General features: G+C 40.6%; 1 protein-coding gene across 31 annotated transcripts in view; it reads left to right on the top strand.

Annotated features, from left to right (window-relative positions):
• Nucleotides 1–19,411, top strand: part of LOC134218479 (protein bric-a-brac 1-like) — a 556,397-nt gene that overhangs the window by 402,145 nt on the left and 134,841 nt on the right. For all 31 annotated transcript variants that reach the window (XM_062697527.1, XM_062697525.1, XM_062697526.1 and 28 more), the window contains one exon: nucleotides 15,845–15,902. In XM_062697527.1, the coding sequence (XP_062553511.1) occupies nucleotides 15,845–15,902 (58 nt within the window). The remainder of the gene's footprint in view (nucleotides 1–15,844; nucleotides 15,903–19,411) is intronic.

Raw genomic sequence — 19,411 nt, 5'->3', positions numbered from 1 at the left:
CGTTCAAAAACGAACGAATGCTTCGTTTTTAGCCCGCAGTGAGGTTTTAATTTCGGTACACCGATTGATGTGCGCTCGACGACGTGCTACTGGCTGCACGAACAAGGGAAGAGACAAATACAAAGAATTCGTTTTATACATTGAAAGTGGGGAGTTTTGAACGTGGCATCTTCACAAGTCGGGTAGTGCCGAAGAGGCATCGTTCAGTAGGGCAGTGTGAAATGAGGATGGTTCCTTCGTTCATCGGCAGTGTTTCAGATGCGAGTGAGTGTTGTGTGAATACAAAAACAATTTAGCGAGAAAAAGAGAGAATGCATCATATACCTCTCTTTCACACATTCATTCCAACTGAAATGCGCAACTCAGTATAAGTGAGGCAAGAGAGTTAAATATTCTCTGCACTAGCGGGTGTTTGATTTCACTCTCCAGCTGTTTCGTCCAGCAGTGCTACATGGAGCGAGGAAGCATTCTTCACCAAGCACTTTGAAACTGTTCTCTCATGGAGCTACATTCCTCGGGAGTATATCTTGTACTGAAGCATCGGTCCTCACCTTCATTGCTTCATTCATCCAAGCCCTGCTATTTAGAGACTGTGTTTACTGCCTGCTACCTATGATTTTATAGTTGACGTAGCAACCATTGCACTTTTGCATGTAATCCGAATAATTTAAGGACGAATTTCACAAATTTCAAACATTTTAACCCTTAAACACACAGAGATTAGTAACCAAGTGTTACAGATTCTTAGGTTGGATTCTTAGTTCTACGGATTCTTAATATGTGCTTTATGTATTTTGTTTATGTCACGGTTCTGGGGTTTAAGTGTTTGGCTAGTAAATTTAATTAAGTTAAGAATAAAAATGTTCGTTAATAGCTTTAGTGTTTTCGAATATTTAAATTGTATAACAGTGTGCTTCGGATCGATAAAAATTATTTTAAAAAGTTTCCAAGTAGTTCGTTTAAGTGAGTGGTAAAATTATTCGGGTGTGATTAAGTTCAATCAGGTATGTGCAATGTGCATAGCTAAGTGCAGTACGGCCTAATTTATTTTAAAACTAACGTGATACTACAAACTTGTTGCGTTTAGTACGGAGTTTACTAAAAGTCAACAAGATGGTGATAATGGCAATTTGAGAGTAGCTTACGTTATAATTCTTGGTTCAAAATGTCCAAAGTAGCCCCTGATTTGTCAAAAGAAGCCCCGCACGACGGTACTTCTAAAAGACTGCTCTCTATGCCGTTTTGTATATTGCATTGCTCAACTTTTCTTAAGATTTTTAACAGTTAACAGTACTCCGGGAGATTTTTTCATACAATTTCATTTCAATGATTTTTTTCTGCTAATTCTGGAGGCATTAAAATTTGATCAATTTCATCAGTGGATAGTATTTCCTGAAAATCAGGTCACGCCTAAACGTCACCATAATGAAGCGCAGGGACAGACATTCTAATTTTCAGATTAATGTCATTCTTTATTATTCTTTTTGAATCTTCCGATGTAGGTAATTCATTTTTTTTTAAATCTGCTTTACCACGCGTAATTTTCCGTTCCTTCGTGTTTTTGTCCGCATCCCTTTGAAGAGTGAAATATTTGTAGTTCATTATTTTCCACAGCGGTTCTCAACCTTTTTCTTGAGAGGTACCCCTTCGAAGTTTTGCATGATTTGAGGCACCCCCTCTCGAAAGAAAACTTCCAATCCTCTTGAAAACATAATGGAAGCTCCTTTAAGCTTTTGAGTCCCTTTAGAGTAGGCTTCCGTGCCTCTTGTAGAGAGGCTTGCGTGCCTCTTGAAGGCGGGTTTCGAGCCACTTAAAAGGAAGCTTCCGTTGCATCTTGAAAGAACGCTTCTGAGCCTCTTGATAGTATGTTTCCAAGCCTATTGAAAGAAGAGTTCTGAGCTTCTCGAATCGAGGCTTCCGAGCCTCTTGAAAGGAGGCTGCCGAGCCTCTTGAAAGAAGGCTTCCGAACCTCTTGAAAGTAGACTTCCTAGCCTCTTGAAAGAATGTAACCTAACCACTTGCAAGAAGGCTTCCGTACCTCTGGAAATGGTTGAAAGGAGGTTTTTGAGTCTCTAGAAAAGGAGGCTTTTGGGCCTCTAGAGAAGAAGGCTTTTGAGCTTCTCGAAAGGAAGCTTCCGAACCTCTTGAAAGGAGGCTTCCGAGCCTTTTGGAATGAGGCTTCCGAGCCTCTTGAAAGGAGGCTTCCAAGCCTCTTGGAAAGAGGCTTCGGGGCCTCTTGAAAGGAGGCTTCCGAGCCTCTTGAAAGGAGCTTTCCGAGCCTCTTGATAGGAGGCTTCCGTGGCTCTTGAGAGAGGGTTTCTGAGCCTCTTGACAGGAGGCTTCCGTGGCTCTTGAGAGAGGGTTTCTGAGCCTCTTGAGAGGAGGCTTCCGAGCCTCTTGAGAGGAGGCTTCCGAGCCTCTTGAGAGGAGGCTTCCGAGCCTCTTGAGAGGAGGCTTCCGACCCTCTTGAGAGGAAACTTCCGAGCCTCTTGAGAGGAGACTTCCGAGCCTCTTGAGAGGAGGCTTCCAGGCCTCTTGAGGAGGAGGCTTCCGAGGCCTCTTGAGAGGAGGCTTCGAGGCCTCTTGAGAGGAGGCTTCCGAGCCTCTTGAGAGGAGGCTTGAGGCCTCTTGAGAGGAGGCTTCCAGGCCTCTTGAGAGGAGGCTTCCGAGCCTCTTGAGAGGAGGCTTCCGAGGCCTCTTGAGAGGAGGCTTCCGAGCCTCTTGAGAGGAGGCTTCCGAGCCTCTTGAGAGGAGGCTTCCGAACCTCTTGAAAGGAAACCTTCGAACTGCTTGGAAGAAGACTTCCGAGAGGCGTAAAAGGATGCTTGTAATCTTCTTGCAACAAAGCAACCGAGTTTAAGTAAGAAAAAATCATTTTGTTCATTCGACGTTTTGTTCGTTTGATCTTTTGTTACGCAGCCCTTCATACATTGTGCTGGTTGTGTCAATTGGGATTTATTGATCGCATTACATATTATGTACAATATAAATTTTTGAAATAGAAAATACACAATTATCAAAACTTTATCAATGAATTTTGATTGAAATTGTAATATGTCCGCCATTACGCATTTTTGTCCGAGGTACCCCCTAGGGCCAGCGAAGGTGCCACCAGGGGTACATGTACCCCAGGTTGAGAACCGCTGTATATACTATACAATCAAGCAGGTCTATTAGGAGAGCAAATTAGTTTGACACTCATTGTTATAAGAGACCGAGGAATGCTCTGCCCCTCCGTGAGCGCCACAGAAAGGAATCGTTGGTTGGTTGAAAAGATAACTCAAGTTAAGCCACCTTGGTAAGCGACTAAATAATTATTGTAAACGAAGTTATTTTGAAAACTCGAAGACGAAACCGTGTTTCAAATCAATCTAACGCAAAATCAATGTGCTTCGTTTAATAAGCTCCTACAGCACAATCGATTCTGCACTAAATAATTTGATGTTCTTCGAAGCAAACTTTATTTTTTTCACTTCGTATTCTCCCACAGAATTGCGTTTTCCCGGGCTAAGAATTTCCCGCACGAGCGTCACTAGCAGCAACACGATCAATATTGTGTAAATACTCAAAAACTATCACATAATTTAATTAAATTTTGAAGGCTGTATGTATATTAGGGTGGTTCAAAAAATCGATTTTGCTCCACAGTGCTCATCTGATTCTTTACCATGTTCTGAGTGTCCTGTGAAAATTTTAGCTCATTTGGATTAAAACTGATTTAGCACAAGCCGTTTCAAGTTTGCATGCAAATTAGTATGGGGAAATTTATTTTTTCATTATACTGTTAATGATGTTTCCCCATTAAGCGCAGATTATAAGAAAACCTACATAGCTAAAAGGGATACTCAACAGCTTCCACCCAAAACCACATGTTGATTAATCGTTCCAATAATTAGTAATCGATTTTAAGACAGGTTGCGAATCTTTAGTCATGATCGTTAAACTTCTTTGAGGGCATCACTGAAATGTGCAGTGCAACGTAGTAGCCTGAATTTGTGCAATGTTGCCTGTTGATGAGTTATGCAATTAGCTCCAGAAAACCACGGTATAGATTAAATTTGATTACTAATTATTGGAGCGATTAATCGACATGCGATTTTCGTTGGGTGAAAGCTGTTGAGTATTCCTTTTAGCTATGTAGGTTTTCCGTTAACCTGCGCTTAATGGGGAAGCGTCATTAACAGTATAATGAAAAAATAAATTTCCCCATACTAATTTGCATGCAAACTTGCAACGGCTTGTGCTAAATCAGTTTCAATCCAAATGAGCTCAAATTTTCAGAGGACACTCAGAACATGGTAAAGAATCAAATGAGCACTGTGGAGCAAAATCGATTTTTTGAACCACCCTAATGTATATTCTAATGATCTGCCGAATATTGGTGTAATAAGTATACCTTTTTATTCTTACCTTAGGTAAGATTCAATTTGTTGTTTGCACGTAAAATGTTACATTGTGTTTTCCTCAGGGCTTTCTTAATACCTAATTAAGTGGTACTCAAAAGGATTCACAAGAGCCCCAGAAATCCGCGCCACGGCTTTACCTCTTTGAAAAAGTCATACTGATTTGAATCATATTTGATTGCATTTACTCTCGGAGCCTGACGTCTCAAATATTGACTCGGATCGGATGGTTAAAGTTTAAATTTGTTTCGAAATTACGCAGAATTCCGTTAAATTTCGTTAAAAGATAGTTTTTTCATCGAATTTTTTGTAATTTTACGAAACGAAACGAAATCAAGAAATCAGATTTCGCCATTCAGCAAATTCCGCGAAATTCCTCGGAATTTTGTTTCGAACCACCTGAAACGAAATTTTTCGAAATACCGCATATGCTTAGTCCCAACTACAAAAAGGGGGATAATCTGGATTGTAGCAACTACCGCGCAATCACATTGCTGAACGCCACCTACAAGGTACTCCCCCAAATTTAATGCCGTCGACTAACACCAATTGCAAGAGAGTTCGTGGGGCAGTACCAGGCGGGATTTATGGGTGAACGCTCTACCACAGACCAGGGGCCTCATTGCGCATCTCCTTTCGACAGCTAATGCATTTCCGAATAAACTGATACGGTTGATCGAGGCGACGATGGATCGGGTGATGTGCGTAGTTCGAGTTTCAGGGGCATTCTCGAGTCCCTTCGAAACGCGCAAAGGGTTACGGCAAGGTGATGGTCTTTCGTGTCTGCTATTCAACATCGCTTTGGAGGGAGTAATACGAAGGGCAGGGATTGACATGAGTGGTACGATTTTCATGAAGTCCGTCCAGCTATTTGGTTTCGCCGACGACATTGATATCATGGCACGTAACTTTGAGAGGATGGAGGAAGCCTACATCAGACTGAAAAGCGTTGCTAAACGAATTGGACTAGTCATCAACACGTCAAAAACGAAGTACATGATCTAACGAGGCTCAAGAGAGGTCAATGTAAGCCACCCACCACGAGTTTCTATCGGTGGTGACGAAATCGAGGTGGTTGAAGAATTCGTGTATTTGGACTCAATGGTGACCGTTGATGACGATACCAACAGAGAAATTCGGAGACGCATCATAGCAGGAAATAGTACGTACTTTGGACTCCTCAAACCGTTTCGATCGAATAGAGTTCGCCACCGTACCAAACTGACAATCTACAAAACGCTCATGAGACCGGTAGTCCTCTACGGACACGATACCTGGACGATGCTCATGGAGAACCAACACGCACTGGGAGTTTCGAAAGGAAAGTGCTGCGTAGCATCTATGGCGTGCAGATGGCGGACGGTACGTGGAGGAGGCGAATAAACCACGAGTTGCATCAGCTGTTGGGAGAACCATCCATCGTTCACACCGCGAGAATAGGAAGACCGTGCCGGGCTCGTAGCCGGAATGTTGGACAGTAATCCGGTGAAAAAGACTCTCGACAACGATCCGACGGGCACAATAAAACGAGGTGCACAGCTGGCAAGGTGAATCGATCAGGTGAAGGACGATTTGCGGACCCTCCGCAGACTGCGTGGTTGGTGACGTGCAGCCATTGACCGAGCTGAATGAAGAAGACTTTTATGTTTTGCACAGGCCACTCCGGCCTTAGTCTGGTAATAAATAAAGAAAAAATCGATTCGTTTTAGCAAGGACTGTGTTTATATATAGAAAAAGACATGAATTTTCACGGAGAAGGTTGAAAAATTACAAAATTGCAAAAAAAAGTTGGTGAGCAGCGAAGAAATTAAAAAAGATTTTTCATTAATCGATCTGGGGTGCGGTCCAGGCTCGAGCAACGAGCAACTGCTAGTACTAAATCAAACCCCACAACTTAAATATCATCACCAAAATACTGCAAGCACCAAAGGTGCTCTGCTCAAATCCCGCGGAAGCACTGGGTTGATGCCAACAGAATCTTGAGTAAAATTGAACGCACCTCAACAGGCATGGCACCCTCAGATCACCTGTAAAAAGGATGGAAGCTCATCGAATTGAAAATTATGAGTTGCGATGAGAGAAAATAGTGTTCAGTTGAATGGCAAAGCCTAGCCTACCGCCAAACATTTGCCACAACCTAATGCAGCTGATGCATAATTTATGCGAAAACAGCTTTCTTTTTATTTTATTTTGTTTTTTGTTAAATACCTTCGTCGTCCATGAATAATTCGTACTGGACTTACTGAACTAACTGTAATAACTGGAAGAGTCTTGTGGAATGAATTATTATTTATTTCTGCTGTCATCTACCTATTAATGAAATTTTTAAGCATAGCAATAAAAATGCCATCAGTTCATTTTTTGTTTTGAATAAATCAACCCAAACACGCAAATACTTGGGAATTTAATTTGATTTTGTTTTTCAAACTCTGTAAAAAGTCCAATCAGTGCATTTTTATTCATATTCCTGATAAAAATTCCACAATCCAAATGACGATCACCCGTCGGGCATTGGACATAACAATAAATTTAATCGATATAAATTACAGAGATATGAGCATCACCAGTTCTGCTCCCTTAACACACCGTACCACAGACTACGCAAAATGAGGAATGCGAATGCAAAATTGTAACAAATTTGAGCAACACACGACATGTGAATCCGATTCACCGAGGAGCAAGTTTCTGTTTTTTATAATTCTTTTGTTTTCCCACCACCATCCGGGATCAGTATTCAATCCACTTCGCTGAATGTGGCATTCCGCAGACCAGTTCAGGTTATAATTAAATTTTTATTTGTTCCAAACATGCAAATGTGATTTTGGGGTTTGTTTGCTTGCGTTCACGCCTCACAGAAGGGCAGGTGCCGTAGCATGGCTCCGCCCATTTATTTATATGTTTGGTAGAGAAGAGAAAAAATACAACTTCGTCGAAACAGCGTGCATGTTACAAAATTTTTGACGATCAACCGTTTTCTTAGAATATAAGTTTTTAAAATTAGTTGTAGCGAAGAAATTATTTATAGATAACTATCGATCTACCGATTAGTCGAAGATCGGTAAAAAAAACATTTTGAAGAGAAGATTACAAATATGCTACTCATTCAAAACTGAATAATAAATACCTACTGGTGGAACAAATTTTGAAAAAAAAAAGCAAAATCATCGAAAAAGTTTTCAACAAATTAATCAAATTATTCTATTTTTCTTTTAAACCCATTCCATTGGAAAACAATTCATAATAAATAAAATCATTATGTAACTATGTCTTTCACTAAATCTCACCTTCACATTTTCCTCGTTATACAATTGAATCACATACATTGTAAACGATAAATAGAGATACGTAGTTCTGTTATGCAATCAAGCCCATTTGGCATGCACAATGTAACGAACGTAACCCGAGCAGGGTCACTTATAAAAATGACCCGATCCAATAAAATATTCAAATCTGCTATTTCAATGAGCTTGCTGCGTACGCTTATAAGCAGCTATATAGTGAGACAATTAATTTTGCACGTGTTGTCGATAAACATATCCATCGGCAAGTGCCGATTTACCACTACTGGAAGAAGCTCTCTATCTATGGATAGTTAGGGGTGCGCTTTTGTAATTAGGGTAATTTATACTGGAGGCCAACGACGGACACAGTGAGCCGCGTGACGCAAAACCTAGGAGAGGAACCTCGCTGATAATAATGTGCGCAATGGTCCAAAGGGATTGCGTGTGATTTTCTTACTGAATTTTGAAAGTCTTCCACATGATTGAATAAAATAAGTTGAAAAATATATGGAAATGCTTCCCAAATAACATTTTTTTGGATTTTTTCCACGAAACGTTTCAAATCAATGGAAAACTCACATGTTAGGTGTCGTTGAAATAACAAAACGTTTCTGAACTAGAATAAATTCAAAATTTCCTGCATTATTTCTAGTTTGAAACTGGCCCTTTTGAATCACATTGCAGCAGCGGTTGGTGTCTCTGTATGAATAACAAATTGAGTCACCTATCTGATATCGCTCGTCCACCGCATCGCCCCTCGCAGCATGTGGATTCCTTTTCATCGAATTAGCGTCAATAAACGAGGAAAAAACATCCATAAGAAATTATAGTGGCAAACAAATTGACATATTTATAGAAATTAAAGGCTCACCGCTAGCCGTTTCTTCGATTAGTTTCTTTTTTTTCTATCAAACGACGAAAACATAGGCTTCATTTACTTTTGCAACTCCCGGACCCCTTCCGAACCATCACCCTCCCGCCCTCTCCAGCGGATAACGAAGGGACGGAAGCGAAAAATTGCTCCTAATTCCACTCTTAAATGGCAACGGAGAGCAATAATAACTGACATCGATCGATTCGTCGCGCACCCCGGTGCGGTGTCTTGTCTTTGCCCTCGTTCGAAAAAAAAAAGCTTTTGCCAAGAAGCGCCGGCCCGGGGAGGTGGACCGGACCTGGGTGCCATGATGGACGTGTGTCCGCCCATCCGCCAGTCCCGTCCACCAGCTGATAATTGAAATTAAATTAATAATTACACCATTATAAATGCATGCGCGATGACAAATGAAGAAAATGGACAACTCTAGGCTCCTCTGATGTCCACTTTGCTCGAGCTTGATGCGAAATGACACGAGTCCGACTCCGAGTATGGACACAGGTAGGGCGCGAAAAAAGGAAATCAATCATGTTTCCGGAATAGAAGAAATGGAGCACCACAAAACTGCATAAATCGCGTGGCCCGACTAGGACTTGTAATGCAGGAAAGGAAACAGTTATGTGATTATGAGTTTGAACGATGCGCGAAGAGACCCACCGGAAATTTTGATAAGTTTAATGTTTAAGTGTAATGTTTAATGAGACAACAAAAGTTTCCAGAGGAAATTCATTCGAATTTCCAGAGGAAATTCATTCGAATTTTCAGAGGAAATTCATTAGAATTTCCAACGGAAATTCATTCCAATTTCCAGAGGAAATTGATTCGAATTTCCAGAGAAAATTCATTCGAATTTCCAGAGGAAATTCATTCAAAATTCCAACGGAGATTCATTCGAATTTCCAACGGAAATTCATTCGAATTTCCAACGGAAATTCATTCGAATTTCCAACGGAAATTTATTCGAATTTCCAACGGAAGTTCATTCGCATTTCCAACGGAAATTCATTCGCATTTCCAACGGAAATTCATTCGAATTTCCAACAGAAATTCATTCGAATTTCCAACGGAAATTCATTCGAATTCCCAACGGAAATTCATTCGAATTTCCAACGGAAATTCATTCGAATTTCCAACGGAAATTCATTCGAATTTCCAACGGAAATTCATTCAAATGTCCAACGGAAATTCATTCAAATCTCCAACGGAAATTCATTCGAATTTCCAACGGAAATTCATTCGAATTTCCAACGGAAATTCATTCGAATTTCCAACGGAAATTCATTCGAATTTCCAACGGAAATTCATTCGAATTTCCAACGGAAATTCATTCGAATTTTCAACGGAAATTCATTCTAATTTCCAACGGAAATTCATTCGAATTTCCAACGAAAATTTGTTCGAATTTCCAACGGAAATTCATTCGAATTTCCAACGGAAATTCATTCGAATTGCCAACTACTTAACTGTACCGATGTTACTATTCCAAAAGATGTCGAGTTGCTACTGGAAAAAAAATTTGCACTCCCGTAAACGAACATGAACAAACTGAACAAACATGAACAAGGAATTTCAGGAGTGCAACATGTATACGGTTGCGAACGAAATACAGAATTTTCTTCACGCAGAAAGAGGAAAAGCGAAACACGTTCTGACATCCAATTTCTATCGGTTGGCGTATGTAACAGTCTGAAATGTTTTCTCGCAATTTTCATGTTGGTTGTGTTGCTGTTAGTTATTGAGGAGGCGCTTTGTACCGGGCAGGCGCTACCTTTTTAAAAAAGGCATTACATCTTCCTTCGTCTTACACCGGGCCAACGTATCCATTTGAAGAAAGCATTATCCATCACTTCGCCTTATACCGGGCAGACGCGTTCTTTTAAAGAAGGCATTATCAACTTCTTTCGCCTTATACCGAGAAGACGCATCCATTTAAAGGAGGCATTATCTTTCCCCTTTGCTTTATACTGGGCAGATGCGTTAATTCATGAAAGGGACTACTTTCTTTCTTTTCTTTATACCGAGCAAATGTGTCAATTTCAAGAAGGCTATTATTTCCTCACTTTGCCTTGCCGGATGCGGTCATTCAATGAAAGCTTCTTCCATTGCTTTAATTCACAATCCAAAATAATTTAGACCGGATTGTATGTAATTAAGCAGAATTTGGTAAATATTTCAATGCCACTAGGCCGAACACACCATCCGGCCGAAGATTATTTGGCCGATTTGGACATTTGGCCGAATAGGACTTTTGGCCGAACAGGACATTTGATCGAACAGATCATTTGGCTGAGCAGGTTATTTGGCCGAATGGATCATTTAAAAAGTGAGAAATGAGGTACGAAAGGTGAGACGTCTCACTTCTTACTACTTTTCTCCCACTTTCTAATGTAAAAAGTGGGTAGTGAAAAGTGAGAAGTGAGACGTCTCACTACTCACTTCTCACTTTTTACAGTGAGAACTGAGAAACGAGGAGTGAGAAGTAAGACGTTTCACTTCTCACTCCTTATTTTTCACTTCTTACTGTAAAAAGGGAGAAGCGCGAAGTGAGTAGGGAGACGTTTCACTTCTCACTACTCATCTTTCACTTCTCACAGTGAAAAGTAAATAGTGCGAAGTAAGAAGTTGGACGTCTCACTACTCACTTTTCACAGTGAGAAGTATGGGATGAGGAGTGACAAGTAAGACGTCTCATTTCTCACTTCTCACCCCTTTTCTCACTTATCACTTCTCACTGCGTAAAATAAGAAGCAAAGTGGGAAAGGAGACGCCTCTTCGGCTAAATGACCTTTTCGGCCAAATGACCTATTCGACCAAATGACCTATTTGGCAAAATGTCTTATTCGGCCAAATGACCTATTCAGCCAAATGACCTATTCGCCAAATGACCTATTAGGGGCCATCCACAAAGTACGTCACGCCTCTAGGGGAGGGGTGGTTCTGAGCAGCGTGACGATTCATACAAAATGTTAGGGATTTGTTACATATAGCGTGACGAAAGAGGGGAGGGTGGACTCGAAAATCGCCAATTTTTGCGTGATGTACTTTATGGATCTTCCCTTAGGCCGAATGACCGATTCGGCCAAATTATCTTTTAGGCCAAATGGCTTTTCGACCAAATGACTTATTATGCCAAATGGCCTATTCGGCTATACATATGACCCTTTCGGCCAAATGACTTTCAGCATAACGGTCTGTTGGGTCAAATGGTATATGCTGCCAAACAACTTTCGGCCCAGTGACCTTCAGCCAAATGGCATACGGTATAATATGTTTACCAGCTAAGGTATTGAAATTTATTTTGATCGTAAAATTTAACACCGTACGTCATAAACAAAGCAGGAAAAAGGTGTCCGCAGGCCGCACTAACATTTTGTTTCGATTAATATACGACAGTGATTTTAAGATCAATATACGTGTTAATACCCTTAGCTTTTAGATATATTTATAAGCTATTGTCCAAGTACTAGCTTGTAATGTAAAAGCTTATTTATATAGTGTGAGAAGCAAATTACAAGAAAAACGCACAGAATGCTGGGGATCATTGTCCTAGATGAATTGGAGCTTCAATTGGGCAAAATGAATGCAGCTGCAACTTACTTGATAATATCTTTGAATTCTTCACTTCTCATAAGCCGGTTTAGTAAACGATTACGGAATGTCTAGAAGTTATCCACTAACTACTGACTGACTGCCTTGACAGATATAATTAATTTGAAGCAGCCATCTTCCGAAGTGATTTCCGATATTGTAGGCGTGACATAAACGCCTCGTCAAACGCCTTAATGTTGAAGAAATAAGATGGCATCATGAGACGCGCCAATCCTCCATCCGCTATGGAAGAATTCACACCCTCATCATAAAACCGACTTCATAACCGCACCAACAGTCGGAAGGAGGTGGCAGTTTTAAGGCAATTCCCGACAATTCACCGTCAGTGGAAGCCTCTGGCAAACAAACCCCAACGAAGCTACGTAGCGACTTCCATCCCAGTGATGACAACGGCGCCCGACACCGCAACATTATTGCACGCACCCGGCTCATATTACCCGACTGACGACGATGCACAGTCCTAAGAAACGCCATATCGTTCTTCTCACAGCATCTTCCGTCGACGTCGTTGTCGTTGGAACGTGTCGTCCGCCGTTGCACCCTTGTAGCCGGAGGGAAATAACTCTTGTCCCTTATACGAGAAACGATGACGACGACGACGAAATTTCATTCATTCGGTGCTGTGCGACCGGGTGCTGCAAACAGCTATTATAACTACTTGTTCAGCACAACTCGTACGACCATCGACAACTATGACGACGGAGGACCTGTTGATTGTTGAGGAGAATGGTCTGATAGGATAATACGAATTAACGGAATCGTAAAAAGCGCCTAAATGTGGTCTCATGAACTCCTGATCTGTATTATATTTAAATCTGTTTAAATAAATATATGAAACTGGACTTGGAATCTTAGCGAGTGTAATGAATTTAATTTTCATGATGGGTCATATGTTATCTTGGTTGGTGCACATTATACCATCCTCCGGAATCTCGGTATATGGCAGCACGCGGCAGCTGGCAGTTGATGCCCCATCAAATGCTTCTCCACCGAGTCAGTTCGGTGTGAATTCCGTGCGGCCAGCAGTGGAGTCGCGCAGGGTGGAAAATAAAACTCGAAACCAGATGATCGGAAGTTGTTTCTTCCTGGCTGGCGCTTGCTACAAGTGTCGTGGCAAGCAAGCAAACGGAGATGATGACGATGATGATGATACTACGACTGCTTGTGCTGCCACACCGCAAGTACAAGAAGGTAAGCTGACGAAACCCAACGAGCAACGAGTGAGTCAAGTCTTCCCGTCTGCGAGTCTACTTTTGAAGCTTCACACTGTGCACGGGTCGAGCAGTCTATAATGTAGCAGCGAAGTAGATGGTTAATAACATAAGCGCTATGAGCGGACTAGACGTTCGCCAGACGGTATCCTACTATCATGTAGATGTCGTAGCGGCCAACCAGTTGATATCGGAGATGATAGATAGATAGCAGAAAGATGCTTTGAATGAAAGTGAAAGTTCTCGAATATACTACTGAATGTAGGAAGTGGCTTTTAACAGTAAATCAATAAATTACCTACTGATTATGGTATACTGACACAGAATGTCATGGAAATCTTGGTATGTGAAAGACTGCGTAGATATCATCAACATATTACAGAAAAAAATGCCGGAATCATTTTTTATCAAATGCCATCTGATATCGAAGACAACATTTAATACATATCTCCGAAAAACTCAAACCAACAATTTACTGAAGGACAATGTTGCTCTCAGCAATACAATGTGATGGCCAAAGGACAACAAATGATCAAATTAAGCCCCGCTATCTTCGGAGCAGCAATAAAAAAACCTCACAACAATCGAACATTAAAACAACAAAAATCATGCCAAACTGCAGCCTGCATTCTCAGTTGCACCGGCCGATTTCAGTTGAATCCACAGACTCAAAACCCATCATTGTTGGCAAACAGCAAATTATATCGAACATGGATTTATATTTTATTTGCAACTAATAATTTCCGCCCTTTGCCGCGCTGCGTCTTTCTCGCTGGATTTTTCCAACCTGCAGCTGCAGCAATGAATCGAACGCATACCGAATCGGACAGGGGCTGGAACCGTTCACGACTTCTGTTTGGTGTAGCCCACACTACCGGCCGACCATCGCATCGGCTCGAACACTGCGCCGACTTGGAATTCGACATGTAAATCATCGTTGCACTATCTCCCCTCGCCGGCCGGTCGGATCAGACCAGATCAAACAGACGATTCTCGTTTCTTGGTTGCGGGGCCAAGGCAGGGGAAGACCTTGGGAAATGAGACGCGATGCTTCTTCGATTGCGATAGTCAGGAGTCAGTCGGACGGTGGCAGTAGTTGAGTTTCCTTCGATCACGATCATAACCGCCCCAAAATCGATCCGCTATGCTGCACTGTGGGAGTTTATTTGATAAGAGGTGGTTAAAAATTTAGAATTTCGCTTATTCTGTGATTTGTCACTTACTCATTGTGCACGCACTGGTCAAGCTTGCAGTTAAATAGGTGTACGGATTTAGATTCCATGAACCAAAATGCGTACACTGTGGACGGAATTCGATTCAAGAGGAGTTCATTTTATTCGTATTTTGTATGTGCTTTACATAATCAATAGTTGAGGAATGTGTCGGCTCAGAAAAATAGAGACCCATATGGAGCATAACATGTAACAAACATGTTGGTTGGATTAGAATCGTATATAATAGTGGCTATTTGTGTACGAATTTTGATGATCCACGGTTAATCAAAATTAACTAAACTGAACAAACATATTTTTTGCATGAAAAATAATCATGAGAAGCTAAGAAAAAGCAATAAAAAAAGTGATATAAAAAATTGAAAATACAATACATATACTATTTTTTTTAAATACCTACCTAAGCTTATTTTTTATTAAAACTTGCTCGATTTTATCGCTTTCTCTTGTTTCTCGTCAAAATTTCCTATATTTTATTTTTACCGAATTTTTTTATATTTGATTGCAAATAGTTTTGATTATTTTTCCGATATGTTACATAACAATGCCAATGTCTACTAGTTTTTTTTTACTTTGAAAAGTCAATAACGTTTTTGAAAATGTTCCATTATTTACGAAAATTTTATATTTGGTAATTGTTTCCACCCTGATTTCTTTACTAACAATATGACAATTTTCAATGGAAATTTCCAAGAAAGCCACCATCATTGCCATCAATCTAATTTAGATCTTCGGGAATCCCATAGTGCATTCGGTGCATGCACTGCATTTCGACTTCAGCAGACCAAGGATGATAACGAGAATAATAATAACAATCATAAAGTGAATCGCAACCGTCTCAAGGTCTTGCCTGGAGGCTGCCGAGTAGCAGCCAGAGAGCAAGAAAGCGAGAGACTTTTTATTTATTATATTTTATTATTATACTTTTCCACCATCATGCATCAGGCCGCCCCACCGAACCCGTTGCATTATTTATTATATTATTATTTAAGGCGAAAAAAGTATCGAGGCAGAATAAAACGTTGGCGGCGCTGCCATCTAAGCTACCAATTTAATGAGCTACCTAATAATTCCGGAGGTTTTCGTAAGCTCCCTCCGGCAATCGGCCAAACGAATCGATATTTACATGAAGTCCCATGGGGGAATACGCACCTAAAGATAGGAATTGCCTCGAAAATAATACACCTACCCGCAGGATACTGATTGAGCGTTTTTTCCTCTTCCTTACTTTCAGGCGAAAATGCTGGAGAACTCCCAGGCATGGCTTGGTGCGTCCACATCATCGATAGCTGGTAAGTTTATTTGTGTGGAACGTGTTTCACTGCAATGCAAATGAGCATATGTTATGAACCGTTATACTTTTATAGGGTAGTAGAATATTTCTCGAAATTACAATTTTATTTCAGTGAGAGTTTTTTACTCTGCCAAATTGTTCGTCCGACTCTCCATTTATATCGAAATATTAACCAATTCACTGTCGAGATCAAATCAACTGCACAGGAAAGAATATTTTAATTAATAACTTCATTGCCTACGGAAGGCTCACACCGCGCGCACCTGCATTCTGCAGCTGTGGGAGGTGAAACGGAAGTCGGCTCCTCTACAAACGATCGCAACCCGGGATGCACCATTGGAAAATGCACTCACCCGCGCGGGATAAACCATTAACCGCGAACGCAGGCCGGATTTTCCCACTGACTGCTCCTGACTCGGCTGCCGCCTGTGCTGGAAAAGAAAGTACCTACCTACGATGCAAGCAGGGTGGTGGTATCCATGCGCGAACCCCGCGGTGCACGACGATGGTTAAAAACAGAGGAAGTGAATAAATCACTTCGAAATTTAATTTATATCATTTTTCATCTCATTAGCGGATCAAATTGAAAAGTTTATTTCATTTGCTCGCTGGATGAGCGATGCACACACACACTGCCAGCGCAGCAGAGCGTCCGTACCGACGACTGATTCCAGGCGCGGCGGAGTTGTCGGTGGCTGTCATTAATTGTGCGAATCAGAGAAACACGGTTTCACGGGCGGGGGCGGATCCACTTTTATAAGTGGCAAATTAAAATATGATATTGCAATTCATGATGGAGAAGCGGAAGTTATTTTTTCATTGATGATCAATGCTTTTTTTTCACCGCTGACTGTTCATATAATTTGCTTCGAGCGAGACATTCCCCGACAGATATTTAATTTCTTCAACTGATGACATTTACATGCCGTTTTCACGTGTTAATCATATTGAATAATGTCATTAAATGAATCGTTTCAATTAAATGCATATTAATCAGAAATATTGAAATGGTGCATGCAATAATTATAATATTCGTTCGTGCGCTTTACGACACGCTGAACGTGTGTTCCGGTCTTTTTTGTTTGGTACTCGGTTTCAACAATCCTTCGTCTTCGTCATAGCTCCGAATTTGGTATCACTTGATTTGGATTATTCTTAAACAACATTGAAGCTCAAACACATCTCATCTCATCCCATGTGACCTGAGCACTCCTAAGAGTATACAGAGCAAACATAAAAGATCTCCATCCTGGGTGACTGCTCGCTATAGCCTAGACCTGGGCCCAGGACACGTCGCCACGCCACGAGCCCCTGGGTATGCCACTGCAGCGATGTCCTGCCGGATTCCAGTCGAGCGCTTCCTTGCAGATTCCGTCTCCGCTCTTTCGTAATGTGTTGTCGACCCACCTCCATTAACGCTCTTGAATTTCTGTTGGTATTGGGGTTTTGATGGCATCTTCGATGGAGCAATTCGGCCAAACGACGTTACCGAACAAATAACCAGTTGGCCGTTTACGGTCAGATAAGTCTCGGTCTAATTAATTGTTCGGCTAAACACCTTTCAGCCCAGTGCCCTTCATCCAAATAGTTTCCTTTCCATTGTTAGGACAAAAAGCATTCGGCGGAAAACCATTAGTATGAAAGACGTTTGTCCGAATAACACGTTAAACCGAATTCAAATGATATTTTTTGCCAAATGGATTTCCACCTTATGGTTTGTTCGGCCAAATGACGTATTCAGCTGTGGCCATCGGCCAAACTGCTCTTTACTGTTTAGAAAAAAAGTTTCAACAGGAAATTCTTCGGATTTCAGCATAATTTTTTAAAAAGAATTTACACGAAAATTTCTTCGGAAATATCAAAGAAAATTTGTCGGTATTTACAAAGGATATTCAGAGCTTACACAAGAAGTTTTTCGAAATTTACACGAATTGATTTTTTATTTTAAATTTTCATGGGCAATTTCCATCGAAATTGCTTTCAAATTTGCATGGAATTTCACTTAGGATTTTCATTGGATTGTTCACAATTTGTTTGGATTTTTGTTTGGATTTGAACGGAAAACTCTTCGGAATTGGATTTTTTTTTAAATATTTTCCGATAAATTCTCTGCAGTTTCAAAGGGAAGGAATAAAAATTTTCACGTTAGTTTAACTTTTTTTAAGGTCGAGAATATGAATGGGTTAGTTTTAAGTCAGATTAAATAACACTAGACACTGGCAGTTCGTAAGAAATGCAATTGACTGCAACCTTTTCTACAACAAATTCACAAGTGACTTATAACCAGACCTGATTTTGTGACCAAATAATTTCGAAATTTTCCTAATCATTCATTAAGTGGCAGTCACCAGTAGATTTCTGTGGTCTTAAATTGCCATTGCGACTAAAGGGCATCCCGACATGTATTTTTAATTTTGATGATCAGTCATTTGTATTAAACGTTGAGATAGTGACATGAGAAAATAAGTAACTTGAAAAACGTGAGTTGCCTTGTTCAAATAGTGTACAATCAAATTGAGTCAGCCATGATGAACCTTGGTAACACATTCTCACAAAATATTTTCTTTTTTGCTTTCATATGGGCCACTTTTTCGTGAACAAAGATTCAAACGTCGCAATCAGACACTCCCACACTCCTCTTGTGTACAATGACGAACAATGAAATGAAATAATTTGTTTTCAATAATGCCTTTCCTATCACAAACAGCAACAAAACCTAAATAAGAAGCTAGCAAAAATTTCACTTTACTGACGCCATCGTCAGCCACTCGATGATTTGAGATGTCATCCATGCGAATAAATTATTGGAGCGTGTCCCTCCGCCGAGCGCTTGTGTTGCTCAGACGAAGATTTTTTACCGTCGTGTCGTCAGGCGATTATGATTCGCACTTTAAAAAAAATATCTCGGCTCTACCTTTTCTTGTGTGTAACGGAGATTCTGAAAGGATCCAATTTTCAGTAAAGACTCCACCATTTAAAATACATTTTCAGTACCGCCATAGATGCCCCGGGACCGCAACCAACACCATTTTGACTTGAGAAGAACCGATTTTCTTTTCACAATGCGCCTTTCTAATCACTAACAGCATTATGGTAGTAGCAGATTGTATTGAGATTAAAATTGAAGTTTTCGATGAAAATCTTGAATAATTCGAATAGAAATGAAACTGTTGATCAAAGGAATGGACTTCTGAATGCATATGCGCCCATCATTATCTAAATGTGAGCTAGATTAACAGAATTGAAAGAAAAAAAGAAAGAGTGACGGATCTGATACGAATTGTTGATTCTTTGTGTGTGTATCACTAGAGTAACTTGTTCTATCTAGAAATACTAGAATAAGAGATCGGCGAAGACGCCATCTTGTTTCCAATCGAACCGTCAAAAGCGGTTGCATTTTGACTTGTTTACTTTTTGCATCCACAAGAAGGAAGCAAAAATTTCAAGTGCTGCCAGTATCATTATCACGATTTCATGCATTTTCATACGTTGCCATTTCGACAGTTT

Source organism: Armigeres subalbatus, chromosome 2, assembly GCF_024139115.2.
Source record: "Armigeres subalbatus isolate Guangzhou_Male chromosome 2, GZ_Asu_2, whole genome shotgun sequence".
NCBI lineage: Eukaryota > Metazoa > Arthropoda > Insecta > Diptera > Culicidae > Armigeres > Armigeres subalbatus.
The sequence above is the reverse complement of the archived record's forward strand: the minus strand, read 5'-3'. Positions and strand labels throughout refer to the sequence as shown.